This window comes from Acinonyx jubatus, chromosome D2 (assembly GCF_027475565.1).
Source record: "Acinonyx jubatus isolate Ajub_Pintada_27869175 chromosome D2, VMU_Ajub_asm_v1.0, whole genome shotgun sequence".
In the NCBI taxonomy this organism is placed as follows: Eukaryota; Metazoa; Chordata; class Mammalia; order Carnivora; family Felidae; genus Acinonyx; species Acinonyx jubatus.
In genome coordinates this window covers 47,083,709-47,103,038 of record NC_069393.1, presented here as the reverse complement: position 1 = coordinate 47,103,038, position 19,330 = coordinate 47,083,709, and the positions used below count along the sequence as shown (strand labels likewise).

The 19,330-nt window shown below is 48.1% G+C and overlaps 1 protein-coding gene across 6 annotated transcripts in view; it reads left to right on the top strand.

Annotated features, from left to right (window-relative positions):
* Positions 1-1,406: 1,406 nt before the first annotated feature.
* TMEM72 (transmembrane protein 72) overlaps positions 1,407-19,330 on the top strand; it is a 30,596-nt gene continuing 12,672 nt past the window's right edge. For 2 of the 6 annotated variants that reach the window (XM_053207105.1, XM_053207103.1), the window contains exon 1: positions 10,394-13,642. Coding sequence is in view for 2 of the 6 variants with exons in the window: in XM_027062574.2 (XP_026918375.1) it covers positions 2,379-2,448 (70 nt within the window). In the remaining 4 variants the exon portion in view is untranslated. Of the gene's footprint in view, positions 2,449-10,393; positions 13,643-13,759; positions 18,393-19,330 lie in introns of those variants that run through there. The other 4 variants (XM_053207106.1, XM_027062574.2, XM_053207104.1 and 1 more) reach the window with 4 other exon arrangements.

Genomic DNA, 19,330 nt, shown 5'->3' with positions numbered 1-19,330 from the left:
AATTCTTAAACTGATTCAAATGGGGGAGATTAAAAAAAAATTGGTAATCTTTATGGAATGTCATGAAATCTTGACCAAATTAATCAATCATATTAGAATAACTGTTATTTTTATTTTTTTCATCATAATAAGTCTTTAATCCTCATCCCCTATATCCCCCATGCCCCCACCCACCTCCACTCTGGTAACCATCAATTTGTTCTCTATGGTTAAGAGTCTGTTTTTTGGTTTGTGTCTCTCTCTTTTTTCTTTGCATGTTTGTTTTGTTTTTTAAATTGAGTGAGATCATATGGTACTTGTCTTTCTCTGACTATTTCACTTAACGTAATACTCTCTGGCTTCGACCATGTCATTGCAAATGGCAAGATTTCATTCTTTTTATGGCTGAATAATGTTCCAATGTGTACATACACCACATCTTTTTATCCGCCCATCAATTGATGGACACTTGGGCTGCATCAGCAATTTGGCTATTGTAAGTAATGCTGCAATAAACATAGGGATGCATGTATCCCTCTGATTTTGTGTTTTTGTATTTTGGAGTAAAATAACCAGTAGTGTGACTCTTGAATGATAGGGTAATTCTACTTTTACTTTTTTTTGAGCAACCTTCATTCTGTTTTCCAGAGTGGCTGCCCCAGTTTGCTTTCCCACCAACAGTGCACCAGGGTTCCTTTTTCTCCACACCCTCATCAACACTTGTTTCTTGTGTTTTTTATTTTAACCATTCTGACAGATGTGATGTGATATCTCCTTGTAGCTTTGATTTTAATTTCCCTGATGGTAAGCGATGATGATGAACATCTTTTCAGGTGTCTTCTGCCCATTTTTTAAATGGATTATTTGTTTTGGGGTGTTGAGTTGTATCAGTTCTTTACGTATTTTGGATACTAACCCTGTATCAGACATATCATTTGCAAATGTCTTCTCCCATCCTGTAGGTTGCCTTTTAGTTCTGTTGCTTGTTTTCTTCACTGGAAACTTACAATAAATTTACTAGAGGGGCGCCTGGATGGCTCAGTCAGTTAGGCCTCTGACTTTGGCTCAGGTCTGATCTCACCATTCATGAGTTCAAGCCCCGCATTAGGCACTGTGCTGATAGCTCGGAGCCTGGAGCCTGCTTTGGATTCTGTGTCTCCCTCTCTCTCTGACCCTCTCCCTCTCACACTCCTTCTCTCTCTCTCTCTCTCTCTCTCTCTCAAAAATAAACATTAAAAAATTTTTTTTAAAATTTACTAGAGAAAAATATGTATTCGTTATATGAAGGCGTATGATCCTCACCAAAGCAATAAGCAAAACAGACTATGCCTGAGCTTTTCGTTATTATTAAAATTTAGTTTGGGGATTTTTTTTTTTTCCTAATTTGGTTGTTCGGCTGTTTATTCCACTTGAGCAAAGGGATAAAAGATTTCAGAAAAATGCCTGGGAGGAATGCTAAAAGTTTTCATCAATGAGTAAATTGTGAATTAGTAAAAGCCCACGATTGTCAGCTTTTAGAGGCTGGGCTTCCTGGAGCAGCTCTCAGAACATACCCTGAGAATCACCGATCCAGCCAAACCCTCTCATTTATCGTCTGCAAAAGTCACTAAGGCTCACAAACATCTTTGGGTTTCCCCAAGGTCATCCAGTTAATTATTGACACAGAAAGTCCCCTCCCAAAGAATCATAGTGTTTCCCATATCACATGTCAGGGATGCCTGTCGGGGATAAAGGAGGGTCCATGTGTGCTATGGGCCTGAGCTAAGTATAACTGGTCGGAGTCCAAATCTAGCGTGGCTGCAAAGCTTTCTAATCCACCTATATGCAGAAGAATAGAAGCTTGGAGCTCATTTCATGAGTTGTTTCTGCTAGTGATTTAAAGACACAGCTTTCTCTTCCACACGAAACGGTCACCTCTAGACAATGACTTCCCCGGACCCCGTGGGCCTGAGGTCCAGGTGTGACTTTCTCAGAGCTGACCAGTAAGGAAGGGCCTGGGCTGGCTCCTCGGCTCTCCCCTCCCACCCAGAAATGGTTAATTGCCAGCTCCAGGCTGCCTCCAGCCCAGCCCTAATTGGCCCGATCTCAAGCGGCCGTGCTGGAGCCGCAGCAACTCTGGGCCAGGCCGGAGCTGCGCGGAGCGGCAGGGGCACTCTTCCAAGGTAATGATTAAGCTGAGCGTCTGGCAAGGGCACAGGCAGCAGAGCCGGGAAGGTGAGCCCTGTTCACACCTCGGCCAGGCTGTGGTGGCCAGGACTGGTTTGGAAGGCAGGGCCCCGGGGCACGGGGGCCCAGAGCCGACAGCCACAGCCTCCCCCTGCACACGGGCATCCAGGAGCATCTCAGGCCGGAGCTTCTGCTGCCTGCCCTACTAGGACCCTGCCCTCGACCCTGGCACCATGAAGCTACAGATGTTCTGGACTGGGCTGGAATACACCTGCCGGCTCCTGGGCATCACCACTGCTGCAGGTAAGACCCCGCCTCCCCACTACAGTCCCCTGCGCCCTGGACACAGCAGACATGGCTGCTCAAGGGGTGGGGGCCAGCAGGCTGGGGACAGATGGACACATCGGGCCACATCTGCTCTCACTTTTCTTCCCAATGCCTCCAGAAACACTGTTTCGCAGGGCAGCGGCAAGGTGCAGTGGGGTGAGCCTGAGTGAGGGAGCCTGATGCCAAATCTCCACTTGGTAACCCACCACCCATGTGACCCTGGGAGCCCTCAGTGTCCTCATCTGGGAACTGAGTAGAGAGGGTCTGCTCTACCTCCTGGAGGGCTATTGTGAGGTGGAGGTGGGGTCTGAAGGTGAAGGTATAAAAAACCAGGCCAATGTGAGAATCAGAGAGAAAGGATGCCTCCCCGTATAGTTATAAAGATGATCAACAGAGCTCAAACCACAGCCCTATTTCATAGAAAGAGAATTCCCAGCACTTGGGGCAGGCTGAGCTCTAGGACTAAACATGGAGATCCCGCCTTCCCTTGGCCCACTCCCACCTCATTAACAGAAAGTCCTGTAGAAACCCAAGCCCCCTCCCTGTGGCCTGACTACAAGAACACAGTGTGGGTCTGGAGAAGAAATGGTTCCCTACCCTGGGCTCCTCTCCCTTACCCGGCCTGATCACAGGCTGCTTGACTTTCTGGAAGCACAGACAGAGCAGAACCAGAGCACCCACGATCCTGAGTTCTGCCTGCTCACTTCCCGAGTGCAGACCCCAACCTTTAGTCCCATAGGCCCCACATGGCCAGAGTCTGTGTGGGGGAAGTGAGAAGGCAGCGTTCTGAGCTCTTAGCTCTGGTCCCACTGACCCTTAGGAAAAAGAAGAGACACACATTGATCACCAGGTCCTTCCTTGCCACTGGACAAAATCCAGGATGGGTCTTGGCAAATAGGAAATGTCCCCCAGCTCAGACTCCAACAGTGCTGGTTCCAGCCCCCCACCCTGTCATCTGCTGATGTGTGACCTTGGGAGAGCCACCCAGACCCCCTCGGATGGCACTTTCTGATCTGGACCTCCTGGCCAGGTATTTTGAAAGATCAAGGATGCATAAGCTGAGCCGAGTTAAGTGGAACTGAGGGCATAAACCTCTTGGGAGAAGCCTCTATGACATGGTTCAGAGCTTGTTGGGGAGGCTGGCCAGTGGGCTCTTCTAGCATCCAGGTCCTCAGCACAGGAAGTCAGCTGTCGGGGAAGCTCTAATGCCACCCTTCTTATTGCAAGATGGTGCACCTGAGCCGAAATAGGGGCAGTGACCTTGCCCAAGGTCACACTGCAGATCACAGGGACAGCAAGTCTGGAGCTCAGGTGCCTCAACTTTTGTAAAGGCCAGGACTCTGGCCAAAAAAACCCCTGCTTCTCAGAGTAGGAAACCCCGCCCAGCAGACACCAGGAAGGGTCTGGAATTGCTCTGCTGAGGGTCCTGAGTAAATGGGCTGGCAGGGTAGCCATCTCCCACCTCCAACAGAACCACCTTGTTACCTACATATAAGGGAATGAATGCCGATGCCCACAACTTCACATCCTGGGGAGAGAAAGGTAAACCTATAGAGTGTTTCTGTGTCTGGGGTTCGAGTCCTGGTCTACCTCTGTTGATCTTGAGCCCACCCTGCCCTCCTCCAGGCCTTGGTTTTCAGATAACTATAATGTATCCTTTTTAGCTATCAGATATCTTGGTGATACTCTGCCCAGAGCTGCCTCCTGTCAGGAAGCCGTTTTAAGACATATCTATTTTTCTAATAGCCTAGCAAAAGACAGTTTAAAAGTCTGATTTATCTCAGTCAGTGGAAGGGTCTGCAGCCACACACACACACACACACACACACACACACACACCTCCTCTTAAGCACACTCTTATCTCTGTGCAGAGGGCTGCTGTTAACACTGAAGATGGGTCTTCCTCTTGGTTTTGATAAGATCCAGGCTAAAAATAGGCCACAAGTTGCCTTTTAATGGCCAGGCTTTCCAATAATGTTGTTGGAGCTTTTTAGAGTGCTGGGAGCACGTGGGAAGCTAGAGAGAGGGGCTTTGGTGCTTTTGGGCAAATCTCAAGTTTCTTCCAACGTCACTAAACTCCTGGCCTGTTTCCAGTGTGTAAGATTTGCAAATTCTTTATTCCCTTAAGCCTCTTGTTGTTGAAATCTCCGTTGAGAAATCTGGGCCTCATTTACAGGGGCATTGCTACCAGAGAGGAAATAAGACTTGAGACAGAGGCTGTCACTTTACAAAAACCCCAGGAGACCTAATGCAGCCCCTGGTCCTTTGGTCAGAAGGAACGTGGCATCTCCAGAAATGAGGAGAAGCATGTGGCCCAAGGTTGCCCAGTGTCACCTGCAGGTGACACCTGCCAATCCACCTGCCAATCCCCTCTGCAGATGGGATCTGGGACTATTAGAGGTTCTAAGGGTACCAGACCCCAGGAGACTCCACCACGACGGCAAAGCCCAGTGGCTAAGGCCTGGTTAGCTGAGCTACCTCAGAACCCTCAAAGCGGGTTCTCGTTGTGTCCACCTAAAGGCAGGGACGTGCCATCCTGAGTTAGAGATGCAGGCCCCAGGGGATGTTCAACCCTGGGCTTTATTCTCACTACAAACCCACCATCAGAAAAGGGAACCTGGGAAGTGGGTTGTAACTGAGATGGGAGCCCAGAGGTACAGCTTCTTCAGGATGTCCAGTAGTCCCACGGGCCATTGCTGCCCCACCCCCATGCCCAGCCCCACAACACCAGTGGGCACAGACAGAGCATTGCCACTGCTGAACAGGGGCAGACAGGCCACGAGCAGACAGCACCCAGCTGGAAGTGTTTCTAAAATTAGAAAATTCTCTCCCATGAGACTTTTTTATGACTTTGAACCAGTCATAAAGTTTCCAAGTCATCACAGAGCTGCCCCCCCCTCAAAACGTTTGTCTTACCCTTGGCCGGCTTCACTCATTTGCATTACCTCCTTGGCATGGAAGGAAATATGTGTGTGAGTGTGTGTGTGTGTGTGTGTGTGTGTGCGCGCGCGCGCGCGCATGCACATGTGATGTCTGGTGCCTCTGCTGCTGAGATGTGGCTCTTGGAGTCGCTCAAAGAAGCAGATACAACCGGGGAACTGCACACAGACTGTGAGCGCTCCACACCTCCCCTCGCAGATGCCCACTTGTCCAACCCTCAAAGCGGGTTCTCGTTGTGTCCACCTAAAGGCAGGGACGTGCCATCCTGAGTTAGAGACGCGGGCCCCAGGGGATATTCAACCCTGGGCTTTATTCTCACTACAAACCCACCATCAGAAAAGGGAACCTGGGAAGTGGGTTGTAACTGAGATGGGAGCCCAGAGGTACAGGGAGCCCCTTCTCTGTCCCGCAGGACTGGTCCCCATCCCTGTTCTTGGAAAGCAGGATTGGCTTCCCTTTGAACTTCGGCAGTCCTCTTAGTCCCTGAGAGAGAATCTCCATGCACTTCCTCACCACTCCTCAGCCCCAGCCCCGAGTCTTTGGGGAAGAGAATGGAAAGAGCCCACTGTGTTGGTCCTTTGGTGAAACCCCTGCAACTTTCCTCAGAGCAATGGCAGCTCGGGGTTGAGGCTTCTCACTGCCAGCCCTTGAGGGCTTTCATCGTTCTTCCAGCCCCGCTCGGGTGTGAGAGCCGATAATGAACATTATTATTTGAGTATTTACTGTGAGCCAAGCTCTGCGCTGCCTGTTTCAAAGGTAGTGTTGCATTTCGTCCTCATAATGACTCTTTGAACCATCATCATACTCCTCCCCATCCCCACTGTATGTGGGGGGAAACTGAGGTTTGGTGGAGTGAAACACCTCATTCAGAGTCTCACAAACAGGAAGCAAAGAGGCAAGATTCTGATTGATGATGGTCTATTCCTGAGACCTGACTTAAACAGTGTGTCTTCCACCTAACTCCGGCTAAGGAACACATCTTTATACGTCTTGGCTACCGCAAGATGCGGGAGGTAAAACACACAGAGGGTCCAAAAGAAGCTGGACCGAAGCCACACCATACACAGGCTCAGGCATGTGGGGTCACAGCTAGTTGGGCACAGCTACACTGAAGCCTAGTAAGCATGACCAAACACTTCCTGAATCTAAAGACACTGACATTTCATCACTTCCTGTCTCTGAACATGCATACTTTGACTGGCACTACCAAATCCACTCCTGGACCTCCTCTGAGGACAGACAAATCTGCTCACCTTTCCGGAGGGAACTGTCACAGCAGGGCCTCCCATTTATGGGTCCAGAGATGTACAACTGATAACAACAGCAGAGTCATGATCTTGCTAAAGCCCACCAGTGTCTATGAGGGCCAAGTGCTGACCTTAGTCCTAGTTTACAAATGAGAAAACCGAAGCTCAGAATGTTCGGGTAGCTTGGCAGAAGTCGCACAGCCAGGAGACAGCGGGTGTGGTATTGGGGGTCCAGTCTGCCCATTCGCAGGGATGCAGTGGAATATCCAGGGACCATCAGTACACTGCTCCAAAGAGAGGGGTGCCACACAGTCAACTGGGAAATGGGCTGGCAATGAGACAGGGCCATTTTGAATGAGCCCTGCTTGTCAGGCTAATGTGCTCTTTCTCACAAATCAACTATTTTAGATAAACCTGGAATCACTTAAGGGTTTGTTTTGTTCCAGGTTTTTGACCTATTAACCTCTTCTGTCCTCTAAAGGACAGAGCCACATTCCCCAAAGCCCCATTCCTTGCCAATATTCGGTTCAAACTGGAGATTTGGCTTATTAATATAGCCTAAGACAAAAGAAGCATTTAAACCCAGATGTTCTCATTATTTTTTAAAGAGTACAGCAAATGCATAGTTTGACCTTAGCCCTGACAAAGCCTTCAAAAAAAAACAACAACAACAACAACAACTAATGCTTCTGAGGCAACCATCTTGGGCCCTCCATGCTAATTTCCATCCTTCTTAAATGTGTATCCCCGTGACCATTTCCTGCCATCTAAGGAAGCTTTGTGCACTTCAACATGTCCACAAGTGAATTTATTACCCAAGCAAGACCACATTGTTTTCAGATCCTCCAAATGGATGTTGACTGTTTTTCTTTTCTGATCTGATTGTTCCAATGAGTAAATGAGATATCCCTACTTCTGTTCTGCTCCCTTAGCACTGAAAGATCATATGACTTGGGTCAAACATTTTTTTTACCTCTTTGTGCCTGTGTCCTCCTTAGATTTAGAATCAAGGAATCTGTAACTCCATTTAGGATTCATTTATTCAGCAAACATGTGCTGAGTTCCCATTTTGTGTCGTGTAGACACATAGATTAGGATGGTCTGACCCTTACCCTCGAGAAGCACATGGTCTGACCAGGGAGACAAGCCAATAAATACACATCCCAGCACCAAGTGCTGCAGTGTAGAGTTGGAGGGGTTGTGTTCTTCTCTACTACTTACTAGGTGTGTGTGACTTTAGGCGTGTTACCTAACCACTTTACACATCAGTTTTTTCACCTATGAAATGGGAATAATGACTGTATTTACCCTCTAGGGCTGTGAACATTCAACAAAACAATGACTGAAGCATGAAAATGCCTGGCACATATATTCTCAATCAGGGCTGGTTAATTTTTAAAGGGATGTGTTGAACACAGGGTTGGTAGAGCATAAGTGATGGGCTCTTCCTGAAGGATGGAAAAAGAAGAAAGACCAGAGGAAAGGAATAAGGCAATCTATGACCCTTGAAGCTGCAAAGGGAGGACGAAGAGTCCTTAGAATATGAAGAGTCTTTTACTGAATAACATTTTCCTTCACAGTTTGAGGTTGGGTCATTAGGATCAGCCCACAGAAAAACTGATCATTTCTAAACCACACGTAGTGATCGAATCAGAAGAAAGATGGTAGTCTCGTTTTGTTTTTTACCAGCTGGCAATTCTCTTAAAATTGTCCTTAGTTCTGAACAACCATCTGAAGAGAGCTATTATCAAAAGAGATTGTCGTTAGATATAAGTGGCAGGTGCTGAGGAGGGAGAGCCTTCTGCGGATTTCCCCCCAAGACTTCCTAGATCACCAGAGGCCAGGTGAAGTCAGATGAAGAAACATGGCTTGTGTGGCATGGATAGAGTATCTGGAAGGGTGGCCATTGTTTTCTGGCACCAGGAAACTGCCATATGGAAGGGTGAGCAAATGTCTTCTTTTTGAACGCAAGCATAAGAAGCAAATACCTTGGGCAAATACCTTGACCTGAAATCAAGACCTAGAAGAAATTCCCCCTGTAGGTCCTTACAAGAATGCTATTCTGTGCTAGAGGTGATAGCCTCAATAGTATCAGTGATCCCTGCAGAGCCATCAACAATGTCATCCCCCAAAAGTGGCATATCAGCCTAGATGGCTTCACAAGTGAATTCCACAACATTGAAAAAATAATATCATCTATTCTACACAACCTTTCCAGAAGTCTGAAAAGGAAGGAATACTTTTCAACTCTTCTATAAACTAGCATTGCTCTAATACCAAAACCAGACAAAAACATCATGAGGAAACTACAAATAGCCCTCAAAACATAGATGTAAAAGTCCAAACAGTGGTTTAACAAATCAAAAAATATATATGTCAAGAAGATAGTATATCACACACAAGTGGAGTTTATCCCAGGAATAGTAAGATTGCTTTAACATTTGAAAATCAATTAATATAATTGACCATATTAACAAACTGAAAAAGAAAAGCTTATATTATACAAAGCATTTGACAGAATTTAACATTCTTTCATGAGGAACCCTATCATCAAACTGGGTATAGAAGAAAACTTTCTCAGCCTAAAAAGAGCATCTACCAAAAACCTTACAGCTACTTACAAGTAAAAGATCAAATGACCTTCTCCTAAGATTAGTAACAAGACAAGAATGTCCACTCTCACCACCTGAGCCAACATTGTACTCAAGATTATAACCAGTATAATAAGGCAAGAAAAAGAAATAAAGTACATACAGGTTGGCAAGGAAGAAGAAAACTTGTTATTCACAGATGACATGATCATCTATGCAAAATCTGATGGAATCTATCAGAAAAGCTACTAGAACTAATAAAAGGTTTAGTAAGGTTGCATAAGACAAAATCAATATACAATAACCAACCATATTTCTCTATACCAGCAACAAAAAAATAGAAAATGAAATTTTTTATTTTTTTATTTTTTTTGTTGTTTTTTTAATGAAAAATTTTAAATACAATTTACATAACGTCAAAAATATGAAGTACTTCAGAATAAATCTGACCCAAAAATAAACTAAAAAAAAAAAAAAATGCTAGAGGTAGCAAAGAAGACCTAAACAATAAAGAAATCTATCCTGCTCATGGGTCAGAAAACAACATTACTCAGATGTCAGTTCTTCCCAAAATTGTCATACAGTTTAAAAGCAAACTCAGTCAAAATCCCAACAGTTTTTTTCCAAAACCTGAAAGCTGCTTCTAAAATTCACATGCAAATACAAAGGTCCTAATATAGCCCAACAATGTTGTAATCAAAGAACAAAGTTAGAACATTAACACTACCTGGGGTGCCTGGGTGGCTTAGTCAGTTAAGCGTCTGACTTTGGCTCAGGTCATGATCTTTTGGTCCGTGAGTTCAAGCCCCGCGTCGGGCTCTGTGCTGACAGCTCAGAGCCTGGAACCTGTTTTAGATTCTGTGTCTCCCTCTCTCTGACCCTCCCCCGTTCATGCTCTGTCTCTCTCTGTCTCAAAAATAAATAAACGTTAGAACATTAACACTACCTGATTTTAAGACTTATTGTAAGTCTGCAGAAGTCAAGACAATGCACTATTGACATAAAGAAAGACAAATAGGTTAATGGAACAGAATAGTGTCCAGAAACGGGCCCATACATTTATAAACAACAGAGCTTTGACAAAAAGTACAGAGGCAATTTAGTGTAGAAAGTATAACTTTTTCAACAAATGGTACTGAACAATTGAATATCCATTTACCAAAAAATGAATGTCTATCTATAGATTGTACCATACACAGAAAAAGACTAAAGTGGATTATAGACTTAAATGTGAAACCTAAGACTACAAAACTTTTATTTTTTTTAATGTTTATTTATTTTTGAGAGAGTGTGTGTGTGTGAGTGGGGGAGAGGCAGAGAGAGGGGGAGAGAGAGAATCCCAAGCAGGCTCCGCATTGTCAGCACAGAACCAGATGCAAGGCTGGAACCCAGCAACGGCGAGACCATGACCTGAGCCAGAGTCAGAGCTTAACTAACTGAGCCACCCAGGAACGCCTAAAACTAAAAAACTTTTATACTACGGGATAAACTCTAGGTAATGAGTTAAGCCAACGTTTCTTATTTATAATATCAAAAGTTCAATCCGTAAAAGAACAAACTGATAAATCGCATGCCATCAAAATTAAAAACTGCACTTTTCAAAATATAATGTTAAGAGAATGAAAAATCAAGTTGACAAAAATACATGATGGCCAATAAGCCCATGAAAAGATGTTCCACATCATCAGTCATTAAGGAAATACAAATCAAAACTACAATGAGATACTACTACGTAGTATTAGAATGGCTTTCTAGCAAGTACTGAGTGTTGGCAAGGATGTGGAACTCTAATGCAGTACTTATGGGATGTAAAATGGTACACTCACTTTGGGAACGATTTGGCAATTTCTTTAAAAAGTAAACATATAACTACCATATGATCCACCATTCCATTCCTAGCTGTTTATACCCAAGAGAAAAAAAAAAGCAATGTCCACAAAAAGATTGTACATGGATGTTCATAGCATCTTTATTTGTAACAGCCAGAAGCTAGAGACAACCCAAATGCCCGTCAGCAGATGAGTTATAAACCAGCCCAAGTATATCCATACTGCTTAGCAATAGAAAGGCGTAGGGGCACCTGGGCTCAGTCAGTTAAGTGTCCGACTCTTGATTTTGGCTCAGGTCATGATTTCATGGTTTGTTGGATTGAGTCCTATATCAGGCTCTGAGCTGACAACACAGAGCCTGCTTGGGATCCTCTCTTTCCCTCTATTTCTACCCCTCCCCCAACTCACATGCACTCTCTCTCTCTCTCAAAATAAATAAACTTAAAAAAAATAAACAATAGAAAGGCATAAGTCCTGATATGTGCTACCACATGGATAAATCTCAAAGTAATTATACTGAATGAAAGTAGACAGCCAAAATAGAGTGTATATTGTATGATTCCATTTTTATAAACTTCTAAAAAATGCACACTAATCTCCAATGACAGAAAGCAGGTCAGTGGTTGTCTGGGGGTGGATGGAAGGGTGGGAGTGTAGTATTACAAGGATACAAGGGCCACTCTGGTTTCTGCGTGCCTCATGCTCCAGCAGGTTGGCTCAGGTAGCTGTGCGTGATGATGGTAGAGGCAGGAGAGAGCAGACCAAGTTCACAAACCCATTTCACATCATTGCTTGCATGATGCCTGATAACATCCTCTTGCACGAAGCAAGTCACCTTTCTGAGCTCAGATTTGAGGGCCTGGGGAATCAGCCTTCGCTTTAATGCGGGGGACTGCAAAGTCACAAAACAAGGGGTGTGGACACAGAGAGGGGCATTACTTACTGCAATCTACCCCAGGACTTCTACAAGGCCAGATGAAGTAGACCTCCTGGATGGTCAACTTTGGTCTATAGCTCATGTTAAAAGAATCTAGTCTAGAAAATTGAACGGGTGCCAAATCTTGCCTTTGGGAAATTCTCCCCTAATAGGCTTGTGAGAGGTATTAAGGGTACTCACTGCCACACTATACTCTAAAATCTCTTCTAATTGAATATTTAGAATTTTCTACTATAAAATCTTGGCCTTTTCTCCCAGTGTCTCTGAATGCTGGCCCATATGTGTCAGCTGAACGTCTCTCAACATACAGGTAAACCTCCCTGCCAGGCTTAGACTCTGCCAAAGCTTCTCCTGGGTTAAGAAGTCTACAGCTACTACCTCATTATCTCAGTGGATCCTTAGCAACTGGCTCCAACATCTTCATGTTCTTAGAAATGGTGCAAGTGTAGCTGTGACCTCTACAACGAGCTGTGACCTTTTCAGAACATAAACCATCCCCAGCCATTGTCATCAGCTGGTACATCCTTACCCGAGATGTCCTTGTGTATCCTACGACCAGTAGGAGATACACCATACTTGAGGAAGAAGAGGAGAGACGACCATGGCGTGGTGAGTTATGAGGCTGCCCTCAGCAGCAGTGAATATGACATTCTCATCTTGCTCCCCACGCAGCCAGAGCCAATATCACTGCCTGGCGTGAAAAGCCAGGTAATGTGACCTCTAGTGACCTCTGTTGCCATCAGGGCACTGCACTGAATGTAAGACAGATATCAAAACTCCACCCAGTGATGGAGTCGGAACAGACAACCCCCAGCCAACCATGAGGTCAGTCCTGAGACAAAAGCAGCACGAGGCCAGAGGCCCCCAGGATAGCCCCTCAGCAGTCAGCACCACGGACAGGCCACGTCCTCATGAGCACACTGGTCCTAAGCCCTTGGCATCCCTAGCAAGTCACACAGAGGACGTGACACAAGAGATGTTGAAATGGATGGGGATTTGGACTACTGATATCCCAATCAGGCCTGCAGAAGGGACCTCAGGCAGAAAAATCAATGAACAACATCAGTGCAGAGAGAAGAGCTCTTTAGCCACAATAACACCGTGTATTAATGGAAGGAAAGGATGACAATAAACCCTCTCCTCCCCCTTGAGAGTACTTGCCTCTCTCGGGCAGGAACAACCTGCCTCTCCTGATAATTCGATGAGCCATCGTCTACATTTGCACAGCACTCTGTAATGTACTAAGATTGAGCATTCAGAGCCATTTGTGTATGCTTTTATTATCCTCATTTTCTGGAAGAGGAAGCAGACGAGAGGGTTATGGTTTGCTTGAGAAGCCGGGGCTCCGCTTTCCTGATCAGGCCTCACGTTCTCTCTGCCACAGCCAAGTACCCGCACAGCTCGCATCCGCCCCTGCTCTGAGACCAGCACATCAAGACTCCTAGAAGGATGCCCAGAAAGCGGTGCACCACAGAGTCTCGGTCCAGAACCTCTGATCCCTGCTAACCTGAACTAGAACAAACCACTCAGGAAGGCAACTCAGAAGAAAGCCCTGGCCTCTGGGAGAAGAAAATACCACGCCTCGGCCCAGACAGGAAGGACAGAGGCTAGAGGGCAGGGGACAAGGTGAGGAGGCCAGGCCTGTCCACAAATGCTTGTGGAGGAAGAACTGGCTCTAATGGGCACCAAGTAGGATGCCTCCCCCAGGGGACGGTGCAGGAGGGGGGAGACAGAAAGGTGGGGCAGACTGTACGGGGGGTCGGGGGCTCCTAATGTGGTTCTGTGGGTCTGGGAAGAGAGGTAACAGGGCCCTAAGGGACAGATAACAGGGAGTGTTGGAAGGAGTCAATGGGTCACTTGATGGTGGTATAAAAGTAATTACATGGCAGTTCTGCCCAGCACCACCCTCCCACCTGCAGCACGACAACAACAACGACGACAACAACACATCTAGGGATCAAGGCTGTTCTTAGGGGCAACTTTTTCTTACAGAGAATTTATCGTAATGAAGCCCTGATTCTGGGGACATGTATGGTGTTTGTTTCCATGGTCGAACTGTCGGCTCCTCTGTCTCCACGCCCAGCTCTGGGAAAAGGCCTCAGGGCCATTTGTCGGAGTGAATTGCTGACACAGATTGTCCATTTCACACTGAACTAGAGCCCCGTGAAGCCAGCGTTGCAGAGACACCAGCCAGGCTGCCTTGTCAGGAGGAAAGGGGACCAGGAGTACAGGCCAGATTCCAGGAGTAGCTAGAGGCTCCCAAACCCTGGGCCATGTGCGTCTCTGGATGCCAGGGCTGGAGACACCCATTGCCATGGTCACAAAAGGTCCAATGCCTCCTCCGCATCACCCTGGGAGTGAGCACCTCCTTATATTTAGGTCTTAAATTTAGAGCGAGCGCCTCTTTAAATTTTGTGCTCACCTCACATCAGTCCTGGCTTCGCTGGATGCCGAAACTTCTCTGTGTCTTATAGACAGCCCTGCCTAAATTTGGAAACCTGGCAGAGTTCCTAGGTCCGATTCCACCAAGCAAGGACTGTACCCATTCTCATCCACGGGGCTGACAAGAGGCCTCGGAGAGAGCAGGTGGCCCACCCGTGCGGTCCTGGGAAGACAAACGCACAGGAGACAAGATGGCCAAACCACTTCTCACACACCCGTCCCATTTTTCACCCAACACCCCTCCTTCCAATCGAAGGCCACACATCATGCTCATTTCTTGGCTTCTGAAATACCCCAGTTCTGGAAACTAGTCCCCTGGAAAAACATTTGGGAAGCTCCAGACCCTCAGTCAAAACGGCCTTGGAGTCCTGTATCTACATCACATGGCACTGTGGGGCCTCCCAAAGACAGTGCGTTCCCAGCACAGTTCAGTGAGAACAGCAGGTGGGGAGCTGCCATGGCAATGGCTGATGTGGCTGTCTGGGGTGAGTGCTAGATACGAGTCACAGCGTTCTCCCGCAGTAGACGGGCCTCAGTGTTTGCTTTCCTCACTTTTTCCACTGGGAACCTTTGTAAAATGAATCTGCAGAAGGGAACTGCTTTGGATGAGGCAGAGCCTCACCGATCCTGCATGAAATCCTAAGCTATTATACCAGCGAATAGGATCCTAGAGACACCACCCCCACTCCTAATGAGCTGCCTCTCCCGGCCCGTGCCCAAAGTTGAGCAGGGGGACAGTTGCTACAGGACCTGGGAGCCCACAAGTTGGCTTTCTGACAACCAAGCTGAGGAGCGGTGAGAAGGGCCAGAGGCCCAAGGGGCTTTGGGTGCACGCTCAACATTGAGAGTCAGAATATAGACCAGACCAGACACAGGGACTTCTGGGCCAAAAACCTCAGGTAGTTAAGAAGGTAGGATAAGCTGCTTTTCCAGTTCTGTGGCTGCCTAATAAAACCACTCCAAAACTTAGTCGCTTGAGGCTACAACAATTTTATTACGCTCAAAATGTTGTGGCTCGGGAATTCAGGCAGAGACAGTGGAGACGGCTCATCTTTGCTGCATGACGATGGGGTGGCTGGAATGACTCCTCAAGGGCTGAATGTCTGGAGCTTTGGTTCTGACTGTTGGGTTGGCTCGTCCATTTTTCTCCACTTGGTACCTGCTGGGGCTGGGACGTCCACGGAACTTCCTCACAGAAACTTGCCTGGTGGAGAGGGCTGAACCAGCTGGGGCTGGCTGTGTATCTGTCTGTCTCTCTCTTTCTCTGGCGTTCCCTCTACATGGCTTCCTCGCACACGATGGTCCCGGGAGCATCAGACTTCTTACGTGGTGGGTGGGTAGCCCCAGAACAGGCATTTTAAGAGGCCTGGGTGGAAGCTCTTTGTGAATTAGCAGTGTAAGTCCTTGAACTGTCTACATCATTCTACTGAACTGAGTCACTAAGGCCAGACCATATTCAAAGGGAGGGGAGTTAGGCTCCACCTCTTGATGGGAGGCATTGCAAAGAATTTGTGGGCAGCTTCCATTAACACATCCTACTGTAACAAAGAAACCCCAAACCACGTTGCTAAAGTTAGGGGTATCTCTCTCACCTAACTGTGTAGGGTACATGGGTGTCCACTCTCCTTTTCTGCCATAGAGCCCAGCAATTAGTTTATCAGGTGTCTGGGAGTGTGGCTGCCCCAGGGATCCGTGGGAACATCTCCACAAGACCACCCCTGGCTCACTTACCTTAGTCATGGCAACTAGTGTGACCTTCAGAGGCCCGGGAGACCTTTGGGGAGATAAGTGCTAGGGAGAAGAGCAAGTTCTCGTAGAAACAAGTCCAATCCCCAGGGTACGTGTCTGCACCCAGGCTGCAGGGACAAGGGTTTTCCCAGCACCACAAGGCACAGCTTTCTCAATGGACTTGGCTCCCTTGGAGGAACAGGAGGAAGTTGCAAAGTACAAGAGGACTTGAGGGTGTGGGCCCAGGAAGCCACACTGTCACTGCCCTAGTGTGGAACGTGTGGAACCCGTGACCTTACCTGGTCCCAGGAACTGCACAGAGAAGCCCAGAGACGAGGCCCTGTCCCTTTTCAGCGACGGCGGTTCCAGGTTCTTATTCATGCTGCTCCACGCTTCTGGTATCACCTTGCCTTCCTTCCCTGCAGAACCGTCCTCGGCTTCCAGACAGAATGGAGCCAGCACTCGTCCTGTTCCCGGGGTGCCGGGGTGCCGTGGCCTCTTCCCACCCTCCCCCGCTCTTCATTTCCTGGGTCCGCGGCAGTCTGCCCAAGCCCCAGGGTATATTTCCTTTGCACCGCTGTGCTTTACCCAGGCCTGGCACAGAGGAGGTGCCATAAATGAGGGTGCAGGCTGACCGCTGGGGACTTTGGACCCTGGCCTATTAGGACAACTCTTGGGTCTCTGGGGGGCACTGCCCTGGGCAAGGAGATTCAGCCACGGCTACTTCTGACATTCAGAAGACGACTCTGCTCAGACTGACGGCCCCTTTCCAGAGGCCTGGGGTGAGGGTCAGATGGGTTACTACCACACTGAGCCAGAGTTTAGACATTCGGCAGATCATCGAGGCAGTGAGGCAGGAGTTTCCTGACTCGTTCTGTGGCAGACATTAGAGAAATCCATTCACAGCTGGGTTTGGGGGACACAGTGGTCCAGTGCCCATGGCAATGAGGGTGTCATCCATGTAACACCCCCATCACCCCATGTGAGGGCCCCCCGGAAATGTCCTCCCCACCAGCACCATTGTCACCAGAGTCCTTCCTCTGCTGGGGGTTCTTGGGGCCCCTGGGAATCAGTCCTGATTCTGGCTGCCCTCTGCCCTTTACAACAGCATGCCCCGGGCAAGGTGCCGCACCTCCAGGATGCGTGCTGGGATTTTTCCATAAGTTACATGAGGGAGGTCGTGCAGACTAAACAAGATGCACGTAGGGACCTACTGGAATGTGCCGGCACGTGCCGGGACCTCCCTGAGAGGCAGTTGGGTGGTCACGTCCAGGGAGGCTCCAAACCCAGACGCCTTCTGGTCCCACCCTTCCGCCTTCCACTGCCCAGATGAAAACCAGGATGAAATGGCAAGGCACGCCCTTCTCTGTGCCTGGTCTGAGCCCCCAGACAGAACCAGCCCTCCCCTCCTAGGGTCCTGTGCCTACTGGCACCCTAGTATTAAACAGGGGAGCAAGGGCACCTGGGCACGCCAGCAGGAGCCAAAACCAGAGCTCGTGGCTACCAGTGTGCTAGGAGATGGGGAGGCCAGGAGCAGCCAGACCACGGTCCTGTCTCTCGGTCACCAAATCACGTCTGCTGCTTGATCTCAGCCAATCACCAAAGCCTCTTGCCCTGTGTGCCCGAGGTCAGGATGCTTTCTGAAATGCCAATCTGAACATGTTGCTCAACTTCTCCAAAACACTCAAGGCCCTCCCTGCCCATCCTGTGGGGGCTGATATTTAAAGACCCACCCGCCAGCCTCAGTCCACATGGACTGCCCATGGCCCCCTCTGAGAAAAGAGAGAGCTCTCTCTTTTCTCTGCTGTTCCATTGATTTGTTTTTTTAATCGCAGACCAGTGCTGCCTCTACAGCATTCCTAGAATGCCCCCCTGACTACTGACCTTCTGTTTCCATCAAAAGGCATCAAAATACCTCTCCACAGGCCTAACAAACCAGGGCAAAGGGCTGTTTCCAAGACCCTTTCCTGCCACCTGCTGGCCACTGGCCACAAAGCATGCGAATCTACAAATGTGAACGAAGCCACCCGCCGAAAGTTAACAAGCGACTGAGCAACTGTGGTGTGCCTGGCATCAGTTAGCTTACTGAATCCTTATAACCATTCTGTGCAAGAGGGATGACGAGGAAACTGAGGCTCAAAGAGATTGCGTGCCTCATCTATTAACCGGCGGATGTGAGGTTGAAATGCAGGAATGACCTTGGTTGGTAGGTTGGTTTTGCTTACACTGTCTGTGCTTCAGTTTCCTTTCTGTAAAAGGACGGTAACACTAGTACCTTCACAGAGCACTGTTGTGATGACTTGGAAAGTTAACAAACGCTAAGTGCTGAGGACAGGGCAAGATACATACATTGAGTGAAAACTGAATAGACAGATGGACATTTGCCTGCAGTATATACCACATCACACACACACACACACACACACACACACACACACCCCGACAGTGGAAACCAGGAAACCGCCCATCACCCGGAGCCAGAGTCTCAAGTTTGGTCTGCAGATCGTTTACCTTCTGACATGTGTCCTTGGGAGAACTATCCAAGATGACAGACTGAGTAGGAAGTATATACCTCCCTGTGTCTCGGGCTGCTGTTGAGGAGCCAGGACGAGCTTGACCACCGTGCAGAAAGCATTAAGCTCTCTGTAGGTTACGCCGGCCGGCTGGATGTGTGTGGCCAACCACCATCCCTGGCCCCTCAAGGGGTACAAGCCAGTGAACATCTAGAACCTGGAGAGGGCACAGGGCCCTCCACGGCTCCAGACCAAGCCCAGGGGAACACCGGAGCCTTCCATCACTACGAATCCTCAGGCACCGCCCCTCTCTTCCTGGACAGAAGCAGTCTGTGCCCTGCTCCCCAAAGCACTTTCACATCCAGTCCCCCCAAGGGGGAGTGAGAGGTACCCTCGGCCTAAGTGAGGGGCTCTGCACTGCTCTTCAGCAGACAAAAGTCTCAGGACATGGGGATGAAAGTTTACAATGTCTCTGCCAGGGAGGAGAGGACTCATCAAGGGAAGCAGCCTCCCAACCAGCAGAGGTGAAGGGCCACACATGGACAGGCTACCAAACACGACACCCCAGCCCTGCCATCTGTGATTTTCTGGGAGGGAGACAAGGTGAAGCCACAATTCGGCCAATAGCAGA